Source organism: Indicator indicator, chromosome Z (assembly GCF_027791375.1).
Source record: "Indicator indicator isolate 239-I01 chromosome Z, UM_Iind_1.1, whole genome shotgun sequence".
Lineage (NCBI taxonomy): Eukaryota > Metazoa > Chordata > Aves > Piciformes > Indicatoridae > Indicator > Indicator indicator.
Genome location: NC_072053.1, coordinates 68,440,821 through 68,468,252, shown reverse-complemented (window position 1 = coordinate 68,468,252; position 27,432 = coordinate 68,440,821). Strand labels below are relative to the sequence as shown.

General features: G+C 39.8%; 1 protein-coding gene across 1 annotated transcript in view; it reads left to right on the top strand.

The window, feature by feature from the left end:
- PGGT1B (protein geranylgeranyltransferase type I subunit beta) overlaps nt 1-26,912 on the top strand; it is a 46,030-nt gene extending 19,118 nt beyond the window's left edge. The window contains exons 3-8 of the mRNA XM_054398262.1: nt 7,541-7,692; nt 13,552-13,684; nt 17,862-17,907; nt 19,435-19,619; nt 19,894-20,002; nt 26,552-26,912. Coding sequence (XP_054254237.1) covers nt 7,541-7,692; nt 13,552-13,684; nt 17,862-17,907; nt 19,435-19,619; nt 19,894-20,002; nt 26,552-26,736 — 810 coding nt within the window. The 3' untranslated portion in view covers nt 26,737-26,912. The remainder of the gene's footprint in view (nt 1-7,540; nt 7,693-13,551; nt 13,685-17,861; nt 17,908-19,434; nt 19,620-19,893; nt 20,003-26,551) is intronic.
- The last annotated feature ends 520 nt before the right edge of the window (nt 26,913-27,432 follow it).

Sequence of the window (27,432 nt, the reverse complement as noted above, 5' to 3'; positions counted from 1 at the left end):
CTGGCAACTTCTAACTTAAGAGCTGTCACCTGGTAGAAAAGGGCAGAGTAGCTCTGTATTAGTGATGCAGTACATGCTGTTCTTCACTATTCTTCTTCCTGTAGTGAAACATGCATATCTGATTGCATCTGATATGCACTCAAACAGAGGCAACACTCTGCTCATCACCCTTTTTTTTTGTGACAGCAAGAGAGGATGCTTTGAAGGCCATGGAACTGAGTTTCAAGAGAGTTAAACTTGTGTATGAAAAGGAAGTGCCCTCAATACATGAGAGAGGAGGTTAGCAGAAGCTGATAAAGATGATACAGAAAGTCTGATACAGTTGGAAGAGGGAGGTAGAGATCAGTGAGCAGAAAGGACTGTGAAAGAGTTACAGTAGTTCTGTGTTTAAAAGTGAAGAGTCAAATCTCACTGAAGAGTGGATGAAAATCTGGAAAAGCGCTAAATTATCACCAGGATTTTAAATGTGAATAAATGAATCTTGGAATCTGAAATTAAAAGTAAGGATGGTCATCTGATACACAAATGATTGTAGCGGGAGTGTAAAAACACTTGAGCTAAGTGTGAAGGTAGTACAGCAGCCTGTTTTGGCCTAATTTTTATTTAGCCTTAAAAGTGTAACTTTATACTTCTGAATAATTTGTGTGAATATTAATCTATCTTGGAATACTAACTGCATATGCCTGTGCATAGCAAGATTGCCAAATATTCATAGCAGTAATATTCAGACTTTAGCAAGGGAAAGACAATTGTTATGAGGATTTTTTACGTTTCTACACCAGGTGCTACAGCAGCATGTGACAGGCAAGGTAATTTGTTTCTTCGTTTGCTTTGGTGTTTATCCTGTTTTACGCTACAGATGGTGTCTGTGTTGCATGACACAGCAAGATGAATTAATCTGTTCTAATAGGAATTAACCTCAGTGGCAATCCAACCACCTGCTAAGCTTTAAGGTAAAAAAGGAAAGCTTCTGCTTTAAACGGAAAACAATTTGGGATCTGAAGTGGTGACTTACTTGGGATGTTTTGTAAAATTTAAAGGCACAATAGTAAACAGTATTTCAGTATACCTGCACAAGAAATAAACATGTTTTACTCAAGAGGAAGATGGTTGTCTTTGGTAACAGTCACCTGAAGAAGCTGAGGTTGTCGATGCTATTGTTGTGATACAACAGCTTTATGTAATGCTGTTATGAAGACTTTTCTGAATAAAGACAAACTGAGATAATAATGTCAGACATATTTCCTCAAAGGTTTGGGTCAGTGCCATGTGGTGTAGTAAATTAAATCAGTGCATGTTTTTGGGAACCTTTTTCAAATCCTCTCCAGTGTGTTAAACTTGAACAGTAAGTTCTGGATGTAATTCCAAGATCATAAAAAGGCCTCTAAAGACAGAAAGTGTGTAAGATCGTCAAAGTGGCAATATGCCTGTCATCTGCCAATATTAATTGCTTCATACTTAAAAATTCTCTTTTCAAGAGTAGTGTATCATTGTGTTAACCAATCTGCAGAAGGCACATGGGGGTGGAGTTATGTAGGTTGTGGAAATTAGCTACAAGATCATTATCTGTAGAAAATTTCTTGCAGATGGATGTGCTTTTTATTGAAACATTGCAATAGTTTTTTTCCTTGCATTTGCATCAGAGGGATCAGATCTGCTTGATTTATTGGCTATGAAGGTTTAAAGGATTTCCAGAAATGTTGCCCTGAAATATTCTGAAATCACTCAGGAAAGCAAAGACTTGTGATCCCCTGTGATGTGACTTTGGAGTATCTGTTCTTGAATGCTTAGACCATCTCCATGGTTCCATTGTTTCAAAATCATGGACCCTAACAGTCTTTTCTGTATTATTACTACCTAAATATTTGTTGTTTGCTCAAGCGTAGAAGCCGATGACAGTACAAATTTAGCTCTGAACTTCATGACTGTGTGTTCAAGCAGCAGCCACTTGTTTGCTTTATATGTATCATACAAATATAGTTTGTGCTCTTGATTAAAACTACTAGACTTACAAAATTGTACTAGTTCCAGTATTGTAGAGATTGAAACAGTTAATTTGGGGGATTATTGTATTATTTTGTTTTGTGAGCATAGATTATGTGTGCTTATTATACTTTGCATCCTGTTTTTACTGCAGTGAATACAGTGTAACAGAAATACTGAAATACAAAATTCATTAGAAAAGAAGGACCCAATTACTTAAATATGTTTGTAGGCTACCAAAGATTTACAGGCAATGTGGAATTAGCATGTGTATTGAAAAATACGATTTAAAATATTTTGTGAAGCTGGAAGTTTCACTTTGGGTGAAAACTGTGTGTAAATTTTGTCACTTGAAGGAGAATTTTGTTTGAGAACCATGGGTGCCTTAGAAAATTTCCTGAATAACCATGGACATCTGTGTTAGTTTAAATGTTTGAATAGTTTTCATAAATATGGTTTTACAAAGCAAGTCTGAATATCCTAGAGTAAACCTTCCTTGTTTAGTGAATGTAGTCTTTCTCTGGAAATTTTTTTTTTTTTGCAAATGTAAAGTTGAACTCTTTTTCACTGTATTGTTATTCCTGTAAGGAAAAATTAATCAGATTTAGAAGGTCCTGTTCACAATGGAGTCAGAGGAATCTTGTAAAACTTTATTCGAATAAAGGGAGAGTCCATGGGACGATTCCCTGTGAGGTCTCTTAAATTTGCTGGGAGTCGCAGCTCCCCTTTTATCCTAAATTCCCAGACGCAAATTTCCCTCTCCCTTTCCCCATTGGCTAAGGTACTCAGGATTTACAGTCTTTCCCTAAATGCCTACTACATGTCCCCCTTTACATGTAACCCCCCCTGCATCATACATCGTATGTTCATTTAAATTAGGTTTTTCACTTCTCTGGGTGGAGAAGTTAATATTCACTAGTCTAGTAAGCCTGCCCTCTGTCCTAAAAGTTCAGAAGTTCAGGTTGTGTTCAGTGTCTGTCATCTTCAGAGGACCCCTACTGATTTACAGCAAGGTTCAAGGTAAGGTACTTAGCAGAGGCCCTGGTGATTTACATATACATAGATAAGGTGAACTATCTGGTTCCTCCCTTTCTATTCCAACTCTCTCTTAGACAATTCTTCCTTCATAAAGATACTAGCTACTTTTAATCCCATTATTCCTCATACCAGTATTGGTTTGTAGATGAGCTGCCTATAAAAATGTATAAACAGCAGCGGTGAACAGCTATCATTGATTTACAGGCTCCAGCATTTTCAATGTATTTATGTCACATGAGCAGAGCCAACTCCTGCACTTCCCCTGATCTAGGTTATTCCAAGTAGAAGGAAATTGTGTTCTGCTCAGTTTAACTTCAGGTATACAGATGCTTGGAAACTTGTTTTTCTTTGTGGCGGCTGATGGGAGAACTGCCGGAAAATTTTGTGAGCAGATGTCCCAGTACTAGAGAATACTTTCTGGATTTTTTTCGGCTACTAGTATGTATTTTGTTTAACAAAATGTGAGAAGCTTTAGAGTCCTAAAATAGAATGATATGATTGCTTAGGTTGGAAAAAACCTTCAAGTTCATGAGTTGGTTGAGAGTGTATGGGTTAAAATTAAAGGCAAGACAGGGGAAGGAGATGTTACTGTAGGGGTCTGTTATAGGCCACCTGACCAGCAGAACCAAGCAGATGAGGCCCTCCACAGGCAAATAGAAGTGGCTTCCAGGTCACAAGCCCTGGTCCTCATGGGAGATTTCAACCGCCCTGACATCTGCTGGAGGGACAACACAGCAAGGCACCAGCAATCCAGGATGTTCCTGGATTGCATAGATGACAATTTCCTCCTCCAAATGGTAGAGGAACCAACAAGAAAAGGTGTTATGCTGGACCTTGTTCCCACCAACAGGCAAGGGCTGGTGGCCAATGTGAGGCTCAGAGACAGCCTTGGCTGCAGTGACCATGAAGCAGTAGAATTTAAGATCCTCAGGGCAACCAGGAGGACGTATTCTAAGCTTATGACCCTGGACTTCAGGTGTGCAGACTTTGATCACTTCAGGGATCTGCTGGCCAAAGTGTCGTGGAACAAAGCCCTAGAGGGAAGAGGGGCCCAGGACAGCTGGTCAGTATTCAAGGACCACCTCCTCTGTGTCCAGGAGCAATGTATACCAACAAAAAGGAAAGCAGGGAAGGATGCAAGGAGGCCTGCCTGGATGAGCAAGGAAATGCTGGACACACTATCACTTAAAAGGAAACTCTACAAGGAGTGGAGGAAAGGACAGCTGGAATGGGGGGTATATAAGGAAGCTGCCTGAGCAGCAAGAGACCTGGTTAGGAAAGGCAAAGCACAGTTTGAATTGAATCTAACCAGGGAGGTTAAAGGGAACACGAATTTTTACAGGTATATTAATGGTAAAAAGAAGACTAGGGAAGGTGTGGGCCCCCTCAGAAAGGAATCAGGTGAAATGGTCACAAGTGGCGTGGAAAAGGCTGAGGTTCTCAGTGACTTCTTTACCTCAGTCTTCGCTGTAAAGACCTCCAGCCACACTCCTGGAGTAATGGAAAATAATGGCAGGGACTGGGAGGAAGAACTGCCCATCATAAGTGAAGATCAGGTTCATGATCACCTGAAGAACCTGAAAGTGTTTAAGTCCATGGGACCCGACGGGATACACCCACGGGTACTGAGAGAACTGGCAGATGAGGTTGCTAAACCCCTCTCTATTATATTCCAAAAGTCCTGGCAGTCTGGGGAAGTCCCCACTGACTGGAAAAGGGGAAATATTACTCCCATTTTCAAAAAGGGGAAGAAGGAAAAACCAGGGAACTACAGGCCAGTCAGTCTCACCTCTGTGCCTGGTAAGATCATGGAGCAGATTCTCCTGGAGGCACTACTGAGACAGAAGAATAATGAAGAGGTGATTGGGTACAGTCAGCATGGCTTCACTAAGGGCAAATCCTGCCTGACAAACCTGGTGGCCTTCTATGACAAGGTCACAAGATTAATAAATGAGGGGCGAGCTACTGATGCCTCACCCCACATCCTGATCTCCAAGTCAAAGAAGGCATTAGGTGTCTCAGCCTTTTCCTCAACAAATGATTCAAATTAATCAATTGCATTAAACTGAATAATTTTCTGTGTCAGGGCAAATTTGTATCAGTTGGAGCAGAATTTTAAGCTGCTTATAGTAAAAATTTGAAGGGGAAGGAATTCTGAAGCAGAAGATTTTTAGTTCTGTTACAACAGATTTTAAAATCCCTAAAGTTGGTCTGGTTGTTGCTTTTGAGGTTAGAGACTGTCATCCAATCAAGTTAGAAAAACGTGTTTCTTTGCTGACGTAGCTTTCTAGGCTTTCATGGAACAGCTGTCCTCCATCTGTGAGGGTGCCACATGGAGAAGTCTGTTTGGGACTGATGTACATCTCCTACAAGGAGAGGCTGAGAGAGCTGTGAATGTTTAGCGTGGAGAACTGAAGGCTCAGAGGGGTTTCATAAATTACGCATACTTGTAGGGAGAGTGCAAAGAGCATGGAATCAGACTCTTGTCAGTGATGCCCAGTGACAGGACTTGGGGAAGTGGGCATGCAGCAGAACAAAGTGGGCGCCCTCTGAACATCAGGAAATGCTATTTTTCATGGTAAGGGTGACCAAGCACTGGCACAGGTAACTCCGATGTTGGAGTCTTCATTCTTGTAGATGCTGAAGAGCCATCTAATCATGATCACAGGCACTTGTCTCTCTGTGATCCCATTGGCTCAGATGATATCCGGAAGTCTCTGCTGTCTTTCACAACTCTGTGTGTGATTGGAGGATGTGCAGAGCAAGAGATGAAGTCTCTGTCAGCAGTAGTTGTGAGAGCTGTTTGAGATTAGTGCTGCCTTATCAACAGAGTCCAGGGCTGGAAATTCAGGAGAGGTCAACTTTCTCCCTTGTTCCTCTGCTCTATTTCCATAGAGCTTTTTCAGTGCTGCTGCAGGTACTTTCACCTTGTTTTCTGCCTCCCTTTCACAAATGTTTTTAATTCCCAGGGGTGAAATCAGTCCCTAGCTATCTAGTGAGTAATAAGTATATTTCTCCTAGTTTCTTAATAGAAGCAAAACTTTTTGGCTTTGGGCATGAGCATAACTTGCCTGAAAAATGCCGGTTATACATAACATAACATAATCTTAAACTTGGACCTATACTGGGTTTTGCATGTGTTTTTAGAATTAATTTGTCATAAATACGCTACCCAAAAATGTCTTTTAAAATTTTATTGGGAATAAGGGCAAGTAAAGCAGCGTGTTGGGCTGAGAAAAGGGATGAAAGCACAGCAACAGCTTTTTTCCTTCTTGTATAGCTATCTCATTTGCATAAACAGGCTTATGTTAAATAGAAGGCAGGGATATGACAATGAGTTCTTAGAACGTTCTAGGGTGCTCAGGAGGAGAATGGGATCAAAAGATGAGGCAATCTTTCTCACAGAGTGCTGAAAAGCCTCCCACCTTAAACATGCACTCTTCCCAAGGTTTCTTATCTGAAATCCACACATTCCAAGGCAGAGCCAGCACCGCTTTTATCATTGGTCTGTCTGGTTAGAAGTCAGTTCGATCTCTTTGAAAACGGCTCCTGCGATCTCCCCATAACAAGCTCCTCGAACCTAACTCACCTCTTGACACAAATCACACACTCCCATGAATATTAGTAATAATATTCACAACAATTGCAAAATAACAATGGTAACTGTCTAGGCAATAATGTTAGTAAAATGAGTTAAAAACTTGCTTGTCACTTCTGCTCAGTATTGAAATAGCTTTTATCCTGTTTAAAATAGTTGTTTTCCAGTTTCTCTAAACTGAACCACCATTCAAAATCATCTGGTGACATGGTTTCTGTTTTCATGAGGTGCCATGGTCCAGGATGTGCTTATAAAATATTAGAAGAAAAAATGCTGATGTAAGCACAGTTACATCAATCCCTTGCACATTATTACGATTTGTATTATGTGACTCGTCAGCATTTAGCTCTCATTTTAGCTTCTTAGTTAACATTATTTGGTGTGTAAACACATTGTTTAAGCTCTGATTATTGTTTAAGAATAGAGATGAAAGTACAAGAGAAGCTAATTTGGTGTAGCTTTAATTGACAGATTACTTGTAATCCCTCACACCACTTTCTGCTTGCAGATCATTAGATTTTACAGTCTTTGTTGAAGGGACTCCCAGAGGTTTGCCTGTTTAACAGTCCTTATCCAGCTGCCAGGAAGCTAATGCCCAGCGGTATGTCGGGATAAACTTAAGCACAGTTGAGGACATACCCTCTTTTTTCTGTACGCTTGCATAAAAACAGCTCTTGGCAAAGGTATTTTTCTATAGCTTCCTACTGGCTGTTTACAAGGGTAGCAGAGCTGTGCAGTAGCTTAGCTCAATTAGAAAATCTGAGCTGGATGCCTTCAGTTTAACCGTAATGAGTTAAGGGAAAAGACCCTATTTATTTATTTATTGCTTACCTCTGATTTTTTTTTTTTTTAATGAATGCTTACCTGTAATATGAGGTCTTAAGATGTTTCAATATTTTTAATTTTTTCTCCTTTTTCTAGGGTCCAGGTATACCTCATCCCTATGATAGCGGGCACATAGCAATGACTTACACGGGTCTATCATGTCTGGTTATTCTTGGAGATGATTTAAGTCGAGTAAATAAGAATGCCATACTGGCAGGACTGAGAGCTCTCCAGATTGAGGATGGAAGGTAAAAGATATCTTGTGTTCTGAAGCTCATATGGAATGAAACATAAACATGATTTTTATGAAAGTAGGTATGTTGTAATTTCTATTAGAAAATATTTTGAGTACTCATTATCAGCCATAGAACATATAGCAATTTGTTGTATATTTAGAATTACTTTTTTATTGGAGAATGATTGTGTTCGCTTGTAACTGCAGATATTTCTGATTAATGGAAAAGTAATAAATTGGTTTATATATTGAGGACAGTATTTTTTTTCTGGTCTGTCCTTTAGACAAGAGAGGTTTTCTGTGGTGGTGGTCTCTTTTTTCAGGGCCCTGGAAAACACTTCTGATAATATTTGCTCTGCTTTGTGGAAGGATGGGGTTTATTTAGTTTTGAGAGACACAAGATAACAATATACGTAATTACAGAGGGATGGAGAGCTAGTGAGGGCTCTCAACTTGCTGCCCTGAGGCAAGCCACGAATGATGCAGCAGGACACTCTGTGGAAATCAAGGGGAGCTGGCACAAGAGGAGGACAGGGCCAGCCCAGCTGAAGTGCCTCTATGCAAATGCACGCAGGTTGGGCTACAAACAGGATGAATTGAGGGCCACTGTGCCGCTGGGATGCCATGACATAGTGGCTATTACTGAAACTTTGTGGGATGATTCCCATGACTGGAATGTAGGGACAGATGGGTACAAGCTCTTTAGGAAGGATAGGCAGGGAAGGAGAGGAGGAGGTGTTGCCCTCTATGTCAGTGACCAGCTGGAATTTGTGGAGCTCCACCAGGGGAAGGATGATGAGCTGGTTGAGAGTGTATGGGTTAAAATTAAAGTCAAGACAGGGGAAGTTACTGTATGGTAACTGTGATGTTACTGTAGGGGTCTGTTACAGGCCACCTGACCAGCAGAACCAAGCAGATGAGGCCCTCCACAGGCAAATAGAAGCAGCTTCCAGGTCACAAGCCCTGGTCCTCATGGGAGATTTCAACCGCCCTGACATCTGCTGGAGGGACAACACAGCAAGGCACCAGCAATCCAGGATGTTCCTGGATTGCATAGATGACAACTTCCTTCTCCAAATGGTAGAGGAACCAACAAGAAAAGGTGTTATGCTGGACCTTGTTCCCACCAACAGGGAAGGGCTGGGAACCAATGTGAGGCTCAGAGAGAGCCTTGGCTGCAGTGACCATGAAGCAGTTGAATTTAACATCCTCAGGGCAACCAAGAGGACGTATTCTAAGCTTACGACCCTGGACTTTAGGCGTGCAGACTTTGATTGCTTCAGGGATCTGCTGGCCAAAGTGTCGTGGAACAAAGCCCTAGAGGGAAGAGGGACCCAGGATAGCTGGTCAGTATTCAAGGACCACCTCCTCTGTGTCCAGGAGTAATGTATAGCAACAAAGAGAAAAGCAGGGAAGAACGCTAGGAGGCCTGCCTGGATGAGCAAGGAAATGCTGGACACACTATCACTTAAAAGGAAACTCTACAAGGAGTGGAGGAAAGGACAGCTGGAATGGGGCTATATAAGGAAGCTGCCCGAGCAGCAAGAGACCTGGTTAGGAAAGGCAAAGCACAGTTTAAATTCAATCTAGCCAGGGAGGTCAAAGGGAACACGAAGAATTTCTACAGGTATATTAATGGTAAAAAGAAGACTAGGGAAGGTGTGGGCCCCCTCAGAAAGGAATCAGGTGAAATGGTCACAAGTGACCTGGAAAAGGCTGAGGTTCTCAGTGACTTCTTTACCTCAGTCTTCACTGCAAGGGCCTCCAGCCACACTCCTGGAATAGTCATAGAAGCTAATGGGAATGACTGGGAGGAAGAACTGCCCATCATAAGTGAAGATCAGGTTCGTGATCACCTGAAGAACCTGAAAGTGTTTAAGTCCATGGGACCTGATGGCATACACCCATGGGTACTGAGAGAACTGGCAGATGAGGTTGCTAAACCCCTCTCTATTATATTCCAAAAGTCCTGGCAGTCTGGGGAAGTCCCCACTGACTGGAGAAGGGGAAACATTACTCCCATTTTCAAAAAGGGGAAGAAGGAAAAACCAGGGAACTACAGGCCAGTCAGTCTCACCTCTGTGCCTGGTAAGATCATGGAGCAGATTCTCCTGGAGGCACTACTGAGACAGAACAGTGAAGAGGTGATTGGGTACAGTCAGCATGGCTTCACCAAGGGCAAATCCTGCCTGACAAGCCTGGTAGCCTTCTATGACAAGGTCACAACATTAATAGATGAGGGGAGAGCAACTGATGTCATTTACCTGGACTTGAGAAAAGCCTTCGACACTGTCCCACACCACATCCCACACCACATCTCCAAACTGGTGACACATGGGTTTGATGGGTGGACCATGAGATGGATAAAGAACTGGCTTGATGGCCGCACCCAAAGAGTGGCTGTCAATGGCTCCACGTCCCAGTGGAGGCCAGTGACAAGTGGAGTCCCTCAGGGATCAGTCCTGGGACCAGTCTTGTTCAACATCTTTGTTGGCGACAAGGATAGTGGCATTGAGTGCACCCTCAGCAAGTTTGCTGATGACACCAAGCTGTGTGGTGCAGCAGACAGGCTGGAGGGAAGGGATGGCATCCAGAGGGACCTTGACAGGCTGGAGAGGTGGGCACAAGCCAACCTCATGAGGTTCAACAAGACAAAGTGCAAGGTCCTGCATCTGGGTCGAGGCAATCCCAAGCACAAATACAGGCTGGGCAGTGACTGGCTGGAAAGCAGCCCTGAGTAGAGGGACTTGGGGGTGCTGGTGGACGAGAAGTTCAACATGAGCTGTCAATGTGTACTTGTAGCCCAGAAAGCCAACCAGATCCTGGGCTGCATCAAGAGAAGTGTGGCCAGCAGGTCGAGGGAGGTGATTCTCCCCCTCTACTCAGGTCTGGTGAGACCCCACCTGGAGTACTGCATCCAGTTTGGGAGCCCCTATTACAAGAGGGATAGGGCCATGCTGCAAGGTGTCCAGAGAAGAGCCACCAGGATGATCAGAGGGCTGGAGCACCTCTCCTATGAGGACAGACTGAAAGAGTTGGGTCTGTTCAGTCTGGAGAAGAGAAGGCTCCGAGGTGACCTCATTGTGACCTTTCCATATCTGAAGGGGGCCTACAAGAAAGCTGGGGAGGGACTTTTTAGGCTATCAGGTAGTGATAGGACTAGGGGGAATGGCATAAAGCTGGAAGTGAGATTCAGGCAGGACGTGAGGAAGAAGTTCTTCACCATCCGAGTGGTGAGACCCTGGAATGGGTTGCCCAGGGAGGTGGTTGAGGCCCCATCCGTGGAGGTGTTTAAGGCCAGGCTGGATGAGGCTCTGGCCAGCCTGATGTAGTGTGAGGTGTCCCTGCCCGTGGCAGGGGGGTTGGAACTAGATGATCCTTGTGGTCCCTTCCAACCCTGACTGATTCTATGATTCTATACTTAGTCCATAGACTACTGGTAATGAATATAATATTACTAAATGTCTTTGGGAGATCTGTCCTTTTTGCATGCATTTTTTTAATAGATGGTACATACCCCTTGATATGCATTGGTTTGTGGGTTTGTTTGCTCTTTTTTTAATGCAAGCTGAAGCTGGTAGCTAGGAAACTCTTCTCAAGTGCACATGATGTGTTTATATTGATAAATCTTACTGAATGCCAAGTTTCAAAGGGTACTTTAAGAAATGCACAATTATAGAAATGTTGTTCCTGAAAGAATTATCTTTGATTTCACAATGAAATTTCTGTCACTCTTCATGAGTTAAGAAAGGGTTAACGAGTACAAGTTTCTACTGGGGAGATTCACACCAGATGCCAGAAAAAAAGATTTCACCATTGAAACTATTAGACATTGGAATAAACTCTTACGGGAAATGGTGGATTCCACTACATTACACAGTTTCAAGGCCCAACTTGACTGGGCCGTCTCATTTAATCTGTATTGGTACCCTGAGAGGTTGGACTAGATGATCCTTGAGATCCATTTCAACCTGGTATTGTATGAATCTCTCCTATGTTTGTATCATGAGTGGCTTTAATGTACAGATTGATAACTCTTACTCATGGTCCTGTATTTTATATTCCCTGATGAAGAATATCAGCTAGCCCCCATAGGGAGCAGGGAGTGCTTTGGCAGGAGCCAGTTTGTAGTGTGATTGATGTTTTCATACCTTTGATCAACACTTTTACTGTCCCAAAAGCAAAAGACATGTGAACGCCACATAACATCATGTCCAGGTGGAAGCAGCAAGTGAGCTTGGTGAGGGAAAGACATGTTTCTAGTGTTATCCTAGTACAAATGTGCAAATCTTCTAAAAGTTTGAAGAAACAAACTAAAAAAAAAATTATATCATCTCTTTTACATTATGAATAAATGTGTGTATTTTGATTTCTGCCTTAGCTGAATGTGATTTGAAGTATCTGGATAATGCACAGTGTGGTTGTCACTTGAGGGTGGGGTGAGATGTAAACCATAGTACTGGCACATATTAAGAAGTATCCTGGTTTCCCAATATATCTTGTACCATATCTGGGATCAGCAGAATTAATCCCTTGTGTGAGCAGCAGAGAGCAAGGCCTGGTGCCATTTGGGTTATGAAAGATGAAAGTATCTCCCAGTAAATGTTGGAGGTATATATACTTGCGTTGTAGAGTCAAATAGGGAGTGTGTTAAGTGATCAAAATACACCAAACTGAGGATTGTCAGGCAACCAATCTTAGAACGAAGAGTTAAAAGGTTTATATTGCCAGAGGTACCTGTTTATTTTTGGGTTACGGTTTTATTGCCTATTTCTGTTTATCAAATAATCGTTTAGGTTGGAAAGGACCCTTAAGATTATCAAGACCAACTTTTAGCCTAGCATGAGTAAGTCCCTGCTAACAGTGCTCCTAAGCACCACACCTACATACCTTTTAAATACCTCCAAGGACAGTGACATCTCCCTGGGCAGCCTGTTCTAATGTCTAATGACCCTTTTAGTGAAGAAGTTTTTCATAATATCCAATAAATCTCACTTGGTACAACTTGAGATCATTTCTTCTCATCCTATCTCTTGTTACTTCGGAAAAAAAGACTGACACCCACCTCACTGCTATCTACTTTCAGGTAGTTGTAGAGTGATAAAGTCTTCCCTCAGCCTTCTTTATTCCAGACTAACCAACACAATTCCCTGATCTGCTCCTCGTAAGACTTGGTCTTTTGACCCTTCGTCAGGTTGTTGCCCTTCTTTGCTCATGCTCTAGTACCTCAATGTCCTCCTTGTAGTGAGGGGTCCAAAACTGAGCACAACACTGAAGGTGTGGTCTCATCGATGCTGAATACAAGGGACTGTCAGTTATCTAGTGGAGATGCTATTTTTGTTACAAGGATCTGAATCACAGCATCTCTGAGATGCAACTTTAAAATATTCACAGAGTTTGGAAAGATGGTAGTCATAAGAAATCAAAAACCAAAATCGGAGGTAATTTTCACCATTTGTATTAGAAAGGGTAGTAATAACAATTATATTTATATGTGGGAAACTGATTCTTAAATCAAAGTCAGGAAAGAAAGCCTTGTGAAGCTGTTAAGATTTCTAGGAGGGTAAAGAACTCTTCCCAAAAGAGTCAAATGTTAATGTGGCAACTCATACATTAATAACCACTGTGATGAGTGAAAGACTCTAAGCATTAATGTCTTTGAATAAGTAAAGACCATTACATGGCTGGAAATAAAGTTTCTCAGGGCCCTAAACATTAATAGATGTATTCTGAAAACAAAATCTAACATATCTTTGGGTTATATTTACATGAACACTTCTAAAAGAAAAATTATGCAATTCCTTCAACTGCTTGTTATATTTTCTGATGTGAAAGGCTGTACACGGTATCATGACAGAAATGTTTCTTTCAGCTTCTGTGCAGTGCTGGAAGGAAGTGAGAATGATATGCGGTTTGTGTACTGTGCTTCCTGCATCTGCTACATGCTCGATAATTGGTCTGGCATCAACATGAAAAAAGCTATAGACTACATTAGAAGAAGTATGGTGAGTATTCACAAAGTGTTATTTCTCACTATGTTTTATAGTTACTAGCTTTGTTTCTTAATTATGATTAAAAATCTCTCTGTCCAAACTGAAATATTATGGCAATTTCTTTATTTTCTGTTTCTGTTTTGGTAAGTTGAAAAGCAAAAATACTTTTCTTGCATTTGTATTTTCATTGTAATACGTGCAAGGTAGTTCTATTCTTTGTTTGCTCACTGCAAATTACATAGGATCTTTAAAACTCAATTTAAAATGAAAAACAAGTTTTTTAAAACTGGATGTTCTTATAATGTAGAAAAGTGTATAAATAAAGCGGTGCATCAATAAAATTCTCACATTTCAGTGAGCTGTAGTCCTTCTCTTTATGTATACAGAAACAAAAGAAAAACTAATGATGTAACATCAGTTCAAGCTTAAGTGTTTCCAGTCATGAACTCCATTTTTTTTATTAATTATTTTTAGTGAAGGGAGATTTTAGTATATAAATTTTTTGTCTGTGCAAACTGTCTTACTTGGTTGGAGCAAAAGATTTTTGAGGGTTTTGTTCACAGTGTTTAATTTGTTAAATTGAGTTTTATATTCCAAAATTAAAATATGTTTTTCAGAGAAGCTGAGTAAGCTTGAAAATTACAGTTCCTTAGAGTAAGCATGCATAGTAAACTTTCGTGGTCCACAAAGACCTAAACCATCATAAATTTGGTAGTTGCTGCCAGGCAGTGAGATTATAAAATTAAGAAACACGTCTAAAAGAGACTTAAGCTTGTGCTTCAGACCAAGTGTTTTTTTTAGTGCACATTTATTTTTGAGGGAGGTAGTTGGACAAATAAACATTTGTACTGTCCATCACAGGAAGCTTCTTCTGGCACACTGCCATAGTCCTGAACTGACTGAGGAGGTAAAGGACAGAGCTCAGTCCTACAAGCATAGGGGCCAGCAGTCTGTTCATGATGGCACCTTTTCTCTCTTTTTTTTTTCCTGTTTGTTTTCTCTTTTCCCTCCTCAGTCTACTTTGATCTTTCCCTTTCTCACCACTGGTCCTTTGCCTATGCATCCCATAAGCTGTGCACACCCCTGCATTCCCCAGAAAACATTCTGTAAGTTTTATGCAATCCCAGCATTTTCTTCCTCTGCATCCCGTAAGACCACCTGTACCTCAGCAGTTCATAGCCCACCTTAGTCACAATTGGTTTCCACAGCGAGACTACCTTTACCCACTCTCACAGTGATGACCATTCCTTCTTTCCATTCATCTCTTGAAATATATTACAGTTCAATTACTTAGCACATGAACAGTGTTTCTTAAAAGTGTATTTCTTAAATAAAATGAACATGAAACGTGATATCCAAGAATGTTAACCTGATTTCTCCTGTTAAGAGATTGTAGATGGTGCTAAACACACACACATATTTATAATTTGTAGTAAATTCTGTATGAGTTTTGATTTGTAATTTCTTGTCACTGACTATACAGTCGATATTGCTATAGATTTTCTTGCAAAGGGTTATTCCTGTTTTGCTATGGTTACCTCATGCTGGTACATCCATTATAAAACAAAAGATTGCCTTGCTCAGTAGTAAACTGCTGTGTCAGGTGTGGTTTTTGTTTTACTCTTTTATGTCATCATTTGCACACAGATGAAGCTATTGATAGTTGAACCTTTTTCAGTTATTCAAACTGCAGCTAATGAAGTGCAGCTAATCTGGATGGAGAGTAACATGGCTAGTTAGACATAGTAATCTTTGTAATAAACTTCTGGGATTCTTAGCTTGTGCTTTGGGATCTATTCTCTTTAACGATGCAGATTAAGAATTGTGGTAGATAAAATTCAGTATAGCTGAAGGAGGGAGTGAGTTTGTGTAGTTAGGCATGTCAAGAACAGCAGAAGATTGGAATGTGAAACAATGGTATTGTCATTTTTAGAAGGGTAACTTAGAAAGTATTGAGTCTTCATACAGAATGTATAGTCCTCTTGTTAACACTTGACTAAAATTCATACAATAATGATCACAAAAATAATTCCAGATCAGTTTTATTGTCAGTAAAATAGGTTCCAACCATGCAGTTTTTATCAGTGTCAAAAAACAACAGTCACTAAGATGCTGACGTTTTGGATCACTTCCACAGACTAAACCACTGGGTTTTGCAACATTGCTTGATTTGCCATGAGTTTTGTTTTTAAAGTTATCACATGAAGCTCTTAGTATCTACTGTTTCTAGTACAGTGGTATTGTCTTGAAATGCAGGTACATGAGTCTGATACAACTAAGATGGTTGTGAGGCTTTTAGACTGAAACAAAGATTGTACCCAACTGGATTTACACATTTCATGAGGATAGTATTTAATTATGCCGGTTTCATGTTCTAGTAACCTAGAGTTTCTTTTGCATATAATTTTGTAGGTCTTTTCAGAAGGACAAAGAAACAAAAATAGTTACTTAGTTGTTCTTTAATGCACACAAGTCCCCGAAGAGTAGATGTTGTCTGTAAATAAATAAGCACTAGTCAGCCAAAGGTCAGCTATTGTCTACTAAAATTACAAGCTAATTGTACAGCCTGATAAAGTACACTGTTTGGGATGCACAATTAACAGCGTTTCTCCAGAGATGTTTACTTTGTCACACTTAAACCACCTTCTCTTACAGATGCATTTCATTAGCTTTGCTAGCATAGCTTTGCTAATCAGCCTGCCTTTACTTAGCAATTAATAGGTCTGTGGAGTGTGGTAGCACATTTGCATTGCACTCTCAAAGGCAGTGCAAGGAGTTTACACTATTTTAACATTCAGATGTTTGTAAGTTTTACTTAAAATTGCCTGGTTCAGACTTTAGAAGGTCAGCTTGCTGCTTGAAGGGTACATATTAAATGTTAGTCATTTTACTTGCTACAGCTTGCATCAGGAACTCAAACTGAGGAATGTAGTTTTAATATATTTTATCTGCTTCCATTTCATTTTTTTTCCTCTCAATGTCAGCTTTTAAAAGATCTACATTAGGTCATTCCTAAAGACATGTTAGCTCTTACAGCCATTCTTTGGTTAGGACTGGAGGAGTTACTAGTGGTCTGTCAAGGTGACGTGTATCTACTGGAGAAAATACTAGGAATTCCCAGTCAGACCGTGGAGGGCAAAAGATAATAAAATTGCTTTCTAACTGTCTGATCAGATAGTGAACCAATCACTAACTGAGCATTTAATATAGAAGATGTATGGAACTTGTGTAATTAAAATTGAAAACCTAAACTTCCTTTGTGTCTGCTAAACAATTTCATATTTGTCCAGTGACCATTTAATAAATGTTCTAGAAATTCATGTAAAATAAACACTTTTTTCCATTTTTATGGGTAAGTAAATGTGATCTCTTTTCTGATGCAAAATGATTTAATAACTTTATAGGGAAGAAAGATTGTTCTATATACAGTATCATCTAGATACTGTAATCACCTAGATTGCTCATAATAAACCTCTACTATAATATTCTTAGTGCTTTGTTCATCAGACTCAAGTTTCTCCTTGTCTTTCACTTAATGTGACTTTTCAGCATTGTTAAGGCATTTTAAACAGTAATATTTTGTAGGCTACATACCATTTACTCCAATAATATGCTTTCTTGTCACTTATGATTTCCTCCCCTCCCATTCCCCTTGTCTTCGCTTTGTTAAAGCCTGATGTTCTTGCTCCTTAGTAAAGAAGATGCTCTTGAGTACTGTGCACGCAGTTGTACCTCTCATTTTGCCTTTTTCTATGCTAACTAGATTTTGGCATTAGAGGCAGATATAATTTATCCTTTAATTTATTTGGAGTTTTTTAAATAGTAGTTTTTTCTCTTTTTAGAAAGACAAAATAATTGGAGTGTTGGTTTTATTAAATGGCTATCTGTGTCAAATGCTTTCCCTTCTTGGCAAAGACATGTTTACACATTTTCAGATGCTTAACATACATTCACAACAAAATTGAACTCCATTGAAGTCGTAAAAGCTGCCTGCATTGAAATAAGGCTTATATGTTAAGTACTTTGTGCCAAGAGCTTTTTGAGGTGTAGATTCAGAATTTCGTCAGGTTCAATTGTGATCGTGGTCTGATGATTTTGCCTGTAAACTGAGAAGCTGCAATGTCTGTGAAAGTCATGTGGTAAAGTAACTGGCTTGTGGTTTGTGGGGTGTGTTTTTTTTTTTTTTCAGTCTTATGATAATGGCCTGGCACAAGGAGCTGGACTGGAATCTCATGGTAAGAATATTAAAATCTTCTACACCTATTTTTAAGACTGAGATTGAAAGTGCTGTAAGAGGTGTATGCTATGTCATTCCTTTCCTTCTCTGATTTTAAGGAAGTGGGATGAGGAGGAGCAAATGCAAAGCATGCTTCAGTGTTGTCTGTGTTCTTTCCATAATCCCATTTTAACAAGGTGGACTCTTGATGTATCAATTCCATTAATCTTACCTTATGAATGTTGCATTGAAAAATGGTGGCTGTAGTTCTCATACCTTGTTGACAGAGCAAACATTTTCCCCATGTACTAATGCTACCCTGGATTTACCTGTGAGAGATTTTGTGCAATACACCTAGTAATCTCCAATTTCAGCAGCTATTGGTAAAACCTTAGAAACATTTTTCTCTGACAGATTACAGCATCCACGGGGGGCTCAAATTTTGAAGCAGCAGTTAATTTTCATAAATATTTGCTAGTTGTGAAGATAGAAATTCTCAAGATATTTTTAAGGAAAATGTTTCTGTACTGTATGTTTCAAGTAGCGGTCTACTTGTGACAGAGAAACTATTGAAATTATGAGAGTGATACTAAATCTATCAAGCATTTACTACCTTTTCCTTAGTATTGAGCTTTGAAATTATTCCATCTGTGTTCATCCTGCAGGATGAATAAGGTTGAAAAACTTAAATTACCCTCCTATATATTAAAAAAATAAGTAATTGAGTTACTTTTTCTTAGTAGTGATCATAGATAGCATTACTTTTCAGCATCCTTCTCCTGCTGTATTTCAGCATTAGAATGAAAGTAACCTTTGAGTTCCTGGATAGTATAAAAAGCTTTGAGCCCCAAGTCTTGTATCAGCATCTTGCTTGTGGTCATTCCCAGGCTGTAGCTTTATCGTATCAGCTAATAGAATGAATTTTGATTCACTTTAAAAGGTGATGTCATGATACACAGACAAATATCACAAGTCTGTCTCCTGGTTCTAAATTTCACTGTGCAACAAAAAAAAATCCTTAGAAGGGTAACCTGTGTTTACTACAACCATGAGAGTCCAGTATTTGTTTTCATAGTATTTACGTTTTTTATGTCTTTTTTTTCCCCCCTTATTTTCTTGTCTTTCTGCTCATCAGACGCTTCTGTCTGTTTATATCCTCTGTGGGGCTGTGTCTGAAACTGCCTTTGGCATCTCTGCTTTCATCTGCTGGCATCCCAATAGCTTTCTTTTTGAAGTTACATATGAAGAAACTTCCATGTTGCAATTTACTTATTTCTGGACTGCTGTGTTACATAAATTGTGCAGCACTGAGAGGCAGTCAGATTTTAAGAAATTAAATTTTGTTTGTTTGTTCAAGAATTGGGTTGAGGCTTTTTTCCCCCTTTGACATGCATTCTAGACAAACCTGGCTTTATTTATTTGGGTTTTAGGCTTAATATTTCATACGTTTAAAAATCCGTTGATTTAATTATTACTATCCTAGTTCAAGTTGTGACTGAGATCAAATCTAGGTATCCAAACAATGCAAAACCAACTCTCTTCTCAGGTGGCTCTACATTTTGTGGTATTGCATCACTGTGTTTGATGGGTAAGCTGGAAGAAGCATTTTCAGAAAAAGAACTGAACAGAATAAGAAGATGGTGTATAATGAGGCAACAGAATGGATACCATGGACGACCCAACAAACCTGTAGACACTTGCTATTCCTTTTGGGTGGGAGCAACATTGAAGGTAGTGTACAGAAAGGCTACAGGATAGTTATTTACTTGTTTTGATTGCATTAAGCATCATATACTTACTTTACTTACATATTTGGCACAAGAGCATGAATATACACAGCTCACTTAGAAAGGTCTTTTATTTGAAAAAATGCAGTATATGAATGTTTACTAGGTTAGTGCTATTTCTAGTATTACTGCTTGTCTCATAAATAAGCATTCTTTGTTAGTATTAAAAAATACACTAAAATTTAGTGGTTTACTGTAATGGTCTAATTTCTTTTCAGCTCTTGAACATATTCCAATATACGAATTTTGAGAAAAACCGCAATTATATCCTTTCAACTCAAGATCGCCTTGTTGGTGGATTTGCCAAGTGGCCAGATAGCCATCCAGGTAAGTTTACATTCTGGGCTAGAAAATATATTCCAGCAGCCAGATGTCCTGAGAGGCATAAGGGGATTTTTCTCCTCAGTCTTTCAAAAAATTGAAAAAAAAAAAAAAAAAAGAAAAAAACCCCCAACACCACACAACCTAAACTTTAAAACATGAGATTTTCAAGATTTGAGTGGAAATAGGAAGGTATGTTTTTTTCCTTATTCAGCTGAAGAGCATGTGAGCTGTTGTTCATCTTATTGCTAGAAGAGTATCACTGTTTAGAGCTGGAGAAGCCTTTCTGTAACAGCCCTAACTATTCTAATTAAAGTGAATACTGTGCAGTTGGGTATCTTAATAAATATCTGAGTAAAATACTTCGAAACATTTCTTAATAAAGGAATCCTTTAAGGTTATTCAGAAGCCATTGTATATAAAAACAGTCAAAATACATCATTGTATATCATCATTTACATACTGTAGATGCACATAGCGACTATATGTAGTATATTTGAAACTTAATTATCCTTTTGGAAGTGGATGAAGTAGTGAAAAACCCGAAAGACACTAATCTTTTTAGTTTCAAACAATTATTCTAGAATTCAGTGAAAGTATTGCAAAGTTGTGCAAACAAAGCTTATGCTGCAAGTGTTGCCCAGTGACATTTTGTACACAGAAGTAAACAATCTAAGCAGGCCAACTAAGATAAAAATTCAGTCATAATAAAGGGTAAGTCTGTACAGACTTCCTTTCATCATTTTATCTTGAACAAGAATTGAGAATTTTTCAAGGTGGACCCATGCTGAGACAGTGCTTGTTACAGATGTGCTCTCCCAACTCCCCTGAAAACCAGGCTAGGGTACCTGAGAACTGTAGCTGTATTTACTTTGCATTATAGATCAGTCAGTATCACCTGGAGGAAGTATTTCTGGTTTTCATGACAAACCATTTATTTACAGAGCTAGTTCCTTACCCTGTCTTTTAGCATGGCTGTGATTGTTTGAGATAAGATTTGAGAAAGGCAAGTGTATTTAATAAAGGTGTTTTCTTTTGAGTTGCACCATGTTCCAGCCTGAACACTGCTGTAAGGCAAGCTTTTGTTGTCTCTCTTGAATTGTTGTCATAGGTGGACTTACTGCAACATTCTTTCCTTGAGCAGATGGTGACATAAGTATCTATGCATGTTTTGAAGGAAAGAGTAAAAAGTTAAGGCAGCGAATGTGAAGAATGACTATGAATGCAGCATTGCAAAGTGTTGCTGTGGAACTGTTATTTCATTGTCCTAAGTATGCAGAGGAGCTTCCTATGAACTCAGTTTGATATCTGAACGGCAGTCTGTCTTTTGATAGCTATATATCTTCACAAAAAAGATTTTGCACTTAACTAACATGAAGCATCTGTACAGCTCGATTGTTTTCAAACCTGCTGCTATTGGTTAAGTGTACACAGTCGTTTTGACTTCAGTGTAAATGCAAAATGTGGAGGTAATCAGAGTGATACAGGTCTAATAAGTTCTGTTGAGGCTAAATATGAACAGAAATTATTAATTCTCCTTGAAGCCTTTAACATTTGTAAAGCTGAGAACAGCGGCCTTAATTTGATTTTGCTTGCAAAAATCAAATATTCCAAAGAAGGCTTACAAAGTAAGAATATGCCATTTTTTCAAAGATTCTTTCTAAGGTAGATTCAGAATTTGAACTTCTGTAGCTCCTAATATGTAGAAGTTCTGTTTAAATTTGGATAGTCAACCTGGTTTTGCTGTGCAATAATGTTTTTAGGAAAACGATTAGAAGAAAGTGCAGGAAACAGTCAACTGCTTGTGCTAATCTGTGTACTACATGAACTTCCAAACCTGGAAGTAACTTTTCACAACTGATGATTCAGAGAAACATTGTTTTGTAGTCCTGATGCTAACAAACTTCAATACATTGCTAGTTCTGGAGACCAATAGCATTATTTAGCAGTTTATCTTGATTTTGAAATAGTACTTCAACCTGTGTGCATGTTGAGCTTAGAAAAATTCTTCGCTATGAAAAGTGAGGAAGTCAGGAGACTCTTAGAGTGTTAGTAATTTTCTGAAAACATGAGAGTAACAGAGTGAATCATGATATTACTATTGTTTCTAGTGATCTACAGGTTGTCAAATACAGGAAGTGTTTTCATCTGAAGAATCTTTTGAATGTCATTGTAATAGTACTGTTTTATAAAGCAGGCATGAACACTAATTTAGCAGAGAAATTTATACTTCAAAAGAGAGCTAAACACCTACTGTATTTATTATCTGCTTGCAAATGATTGATACTTTAAGTCTTTCATGTTAAGCAGTTACCTCTGCTACCTTGTGTTAGTACTACTCATTGCCGACATTAAACCACTGTAACGTTCTTTTTAATATAGAATTTTTCTTCTGGCCACCCATATCGTGTTGTGTTTTGAATTTGGGGCCAAAGTTGTCTGTTCTAGCTCTTGTGGAGCAGTGCCTACACACTTGCAAGGCCTTTTCTGTTTCTCCTGTTGCCCTGCTTGTGAGTAGACTGGAGGTATGCCAGAAGCTGGAACAGGGCACAGTTAGAACAGCTGAGCCTCACTGACAACAGGGGATACTGCGTACCACACAGCATTGTGCTCAGAAAAACCTGGGAGAAGGAGGAAGGGGTGTGCTTAGTGTTAAGAGTGTTTGCATTCCCACCTAAGAGTTACGCATGATAACGCTGTGCTTTCTGGGAAGTGGCTAAATACCTGCCAGCTCACGGGGCATAGTGAACAAATTCTTTGTTTTGGTTCTCTTGTGCTTGCAGCTTTTGCTTTCCCTATAAAATCATTATCACTACCTACGATTTTTCTCACTTTCATAATTCTTTTCCTCATCTCCCACTAGAGGTGGAGGGGGGCAGTGAGCAAGCAGCTGTACAGTGCTTAGCTGCCTTACAGGGTTAATCGAGATATCACTAGAACACCTGTCTAAGCCATTTGGAATTTTTAAAAATTTTTCTCAGATGTGCATAAATCATAACTAGAATTCAATAAACTTTTCTTTGAAATTACTAGATGTACTGATGAATGCTGCAGCTCTGATATATCTCCCTTGTTACCTTAAATGATATATAATATAAAAGAATTTGAAGCACATGTGAATTACAGATTTTGCAAGAGAAAGATCAAAATATTTAACACAATAGAAGATGAAAATGAGTGTGCACAATTACTTAATGTAAAAGAATTAAGAGAGATTTGCTTTTGAGGGGTAATAATGCATCTTACATTCTTAATTTTTAAGACAGCCACTGAGTAATTGCAAGATTGCATGCTCTGTTCTGTATTTGCAAGTTACTTATGAAACAAAATATTTAGACCTATAGTTTTTCACCTTGAAAAACTTGATGTATTTCATAGGTTGAACCAGAGGAGTACACAACTTGCATATATGTTTTGGCCAAAACTGACTTGAGTATTAAGTTAGCATGGCTTTGCACAACCATGAATTTGTAGTTAAACCTAGAGAATAGCCATGTACATGTAACTGGGTTTGTATCTGCTTTCTAGTGTGTATCAATGCAGCTGTCCACAGGTGTTAATAAACTGTATTTCCTGAAGTTGAGGTCTCCTTATTTGACATAGTTTTTGCAAGGTCAGGAGAAGCTGTAGCTGCTGGGTATGCTTTGTTTGTGTTAATACTGACAAGAAGCCTTCTTTCAGGATCTCTCTATCCACTTCTTGTAATACCATTTTAGTCAGATATGAATTTACTTGACACCTCCTGAAGATTACCAAGTGTTAAGAATTTGTAAGGGGCTCATTGAAATTGATGTCCTCTTGCTGTCTTTACCCTGTGATTTCTACTGCCCAGAGGAAGCAGACTCACTTCTCTTCCTCCTAGCTTCCCCCAGTATAACTGCATGTCCTTTCTCCTTTTTGCACTGGATTTAGTGTATATCAAAACCTTCAGCATGTAAGTCACTGAAATGTCTGAAAACTGCATGTTTGCTTCTGCTTGGGTTAATTTTCCTCATTTTTTTTTTTTTTTGTTGCTTTAATTCATAGTTGGTTTTCAGCAGACTGTAGTACTGGTATAAGGTTGGCAGGAGTGACATGAGACAGGGAAATAAGAGCATCGAGTTTTGGTGGCAGTCATCTGTAATGGTTGACTAAGCCACCTAATGAATTCCTATCCTTAGGGTATTCTGTAAGGAAGAGAGGGAAGCCAAGCATAGTAATAACTTCTTTCATACTTCTGAATCTTACTGTTTGTCAGCTGTTCGCAGAAATTTTGATGTTTCAGTGGTCAGCTTCTCATCAAGAGCTAGCAAGAGATCTTAATTCCCAGGTGTAAGAAATCTAGTAAGGAAGGGAAGAGACCAGCATGGCTGAGCCAAAACCTGCTGGTCAAACTAAAGGGCAAGAAGGAGCTGCAGAGGCAGTGGAAGCAGGGACAGGTGTCCTGGGAAGAGTAAAGAGATGCTGCCTGACTGTGTACCAATGAGATCAGGAAGGCCAGGACATGGTTAGAGCTGAACTTGGCAAGGGATGCAAAGAATAACAAGAAGGGCTTCTACAGACACATCAATGAGAAAAATGAAGTTTAAAGAAAACATACACCCCTGAAGATCAAGAAAGGTGAGCTAGTAACAACAGATGAGAAGACTGAGGTTCTCAACTTTTTTTTCCTCAGTCTTCATTCTCTCCCAACCACCTCCCAAGTTAAAAAATCACAAGGTGGAGATAAGGGTGGCAAAGTCCTTCCCACAGTATGTGAAGATCAGGTTTGTAACCACTTGAGGAACCTGAATGTACATAAGGCTATGGGACCTGATGAGATGCATCCCAGAGTCCTGAGGGAACTGGCTGATGTAATTGCAAAGCCACACTCCATGATATTTGAAAAGTCCTGGCAGTCAGATGAAGTCCCGAGTAACATTACACCCATTTTTGAAAAGGATGGAGAGGAGGACCCTGTGAATTACCAACCCATCAGCCTCACCTCTGTGTCTGGGAAGATCATGGAGCAGATTCTCCTAGAAGCTCTATTAAGGTACCTGGAGGCCGGGGAGGTCTTAAAGACAACCAACATGGCTTCACTAAGTTGAAATCCTATCTGATGAACCTAGGAGCCTTCTGTGATGGTGTGACTACATCAGTGGACAAGGGAACATCTCTGCCTGTCATCTATCTGGACTTCAAGGCCTTGTACATGGTCTCCCAAGACTCCCAACTCACCATGTTAGAGAGATATGGATTTGTTGGGTGGATTGTTCGGTGGATAAGTAATGGCCAGGATGGGTGCATCCAGTGGGTGGATGGCTTAGAGTACAGATGGAGATGAGTGACAAGTCATGTCCCTCAGGGGTCCATACTGGGACCTCTACTGTTTAATATCAGGGATATAGACAGTAGGATCGAGGACACCACTAGCAGGTTTGCAGATTACACCAAGTTGAGTGGTGCTGTCAATATGTTAGAAGGATGGGATGTCATCCAGAAGGACCTGGACAAGCTGGAAAGGTGGGCCCAGCTGAACCTCACGAGGTTCAACAAAACCAAGTACAGGGTCTTGCACCTGGGCTAGAACAATCCTCATTATCAATACAGGCTGGGGGATGAAGTAATAAAAAGGAGCCTTGTGGAAAAGGACCTGGGAGTTCTGGTGGATGAGAAGCTGGACATGAGCCAAAAGTGTGTTCTGGCAGCCCAGGTGAACACTTCCTGGGCTGCATCAAAAGAAATACGGCCAGCAAACTCAGAGAGGTGATTCTGCCACTTGACTCTGGTCTGGTGATACCCCACCTGGAGTATTGTCTCCAGTGCTGCGGCCCTCAACACAAGAAAGACATAGACCTGCTGGAGGGCCTCCAGAGGTGGGTCACTAAGGATGACCTGGGCTGGAACACCTTTCCTACAAGGATAGGCTGAGGGAGCTGGGGTTTTTTATCCTGGAGAAGAGAAGGCTCTGGGGAAACCTAATACTGGCCATCCAGTACCAGTGGAGCAGCAATGGTTTGAAATTAGAGAAGAGCAGATTTAGGTTGGACATTAGGAGGAAGTTCTTTACCATGACGGTGATGAAACACTGGAACAGGTTGCCCAGGGAGGTAGTTGAGGCCCCATACCTGGAAATATTCAGGGTTAGGCTCAACAAGATTCTGAGCAACCTGATCAGGAGGATGTGCCTGCTCACTGCAGGAGGGTGGACAAGATGATCTTTGGAAGTCCCTTCCAACCCAAACCTTTCTGTGATTCCAAGTAATACGGAAAAGAAATAAGTCATGTTTGGAGAAAAAAAAAATTGGCTTGTGGACAAAATTATTTCCAGATACTCAAATTCTTTTGGTGGTTGGCCTGAGATCTCAGAACTAAAGTACTGGGCAAAAACTGTTCAAAACTAGAGTAGAGATTGTCAACTGCCAGTTCACACTAATGGCTTTGGGCAGACATTGATTGCTTCTGTCAAAAGTCAAATTTAAAATGTAACACCTGTTTGTTTTACTTGGCTGTAATTATTCAGGGGTGTTGGGAGTCTGAGAATATTTCACTACAACAGCTTGATACAATTTTCCTTTTCTGCCTTTCTTTTAGATGCTTTGCACACCTACTTTGGGATCTGTGGATTGTCATTAATGGGAGAACCTGGTATTTGCGAAGTTGATCCCGCCCTGAATGTGAGCACAAGAGCCTCAGTGCGCCTTCACCAGCTTCATCAGATGTGGAAAACAAGGACTGTAAGCCAAGATCAGACAACACAGGCCTCTCTACATGACTGATGTAGACTTGAATTTTGTTCTGGCAGCATAATGGTAGCCCAAGGTTAAAAGCCATGTATAACCAATGTGCTCTTTTAAGTGCTGGAGTCTCACAATCAGATCTATGTTGCTGACATCACTTCTGTAGGGAATTGCCTTCAGCAGATTATTCTGCATCGTGAAAAAAGGAGTGAAAAATGGAGATATTTTGATTATGTAGAAATTCGTCACTGCGAACTGTAAATGGCTTTTCCAGTGGCTTTACTTCGGAGAACCCCCTTGAGGCATTTAGACATTTTTGGTTTGTTTTTTTCTTCAAATCGTGCATACTGTGTAAAAGTACATAATGGAAAGTATTTTCAGAATCTGTTTACATATCATACAGTATAGCACAGTATCTTGGAGTTCTTTATTATCTGTTTGATATATTTTTGGGTAGAGAATCTCCCATATTGTCTCAGTTAAAAGTTACCTTTTTTGTCTACTTTCAGATTCCATGAACCTTGCTAATAAATTTAAAAAAAAATAAAATTATTTTGTTCAAGATACCAGACTTCCAAAGTTGTATGGCTTTGCTAATTAGGTTTCACAATTCTTCCAATTAGCTTCTACACAGAGGCAGTGGATTGCTAGCCAAAGTTTTCATCTGAATGCCTGTCATGTAAAATAAGTGTGGTGTGTTGATGTATGGCTGTAAGACATATTCCTGCTTCTGAA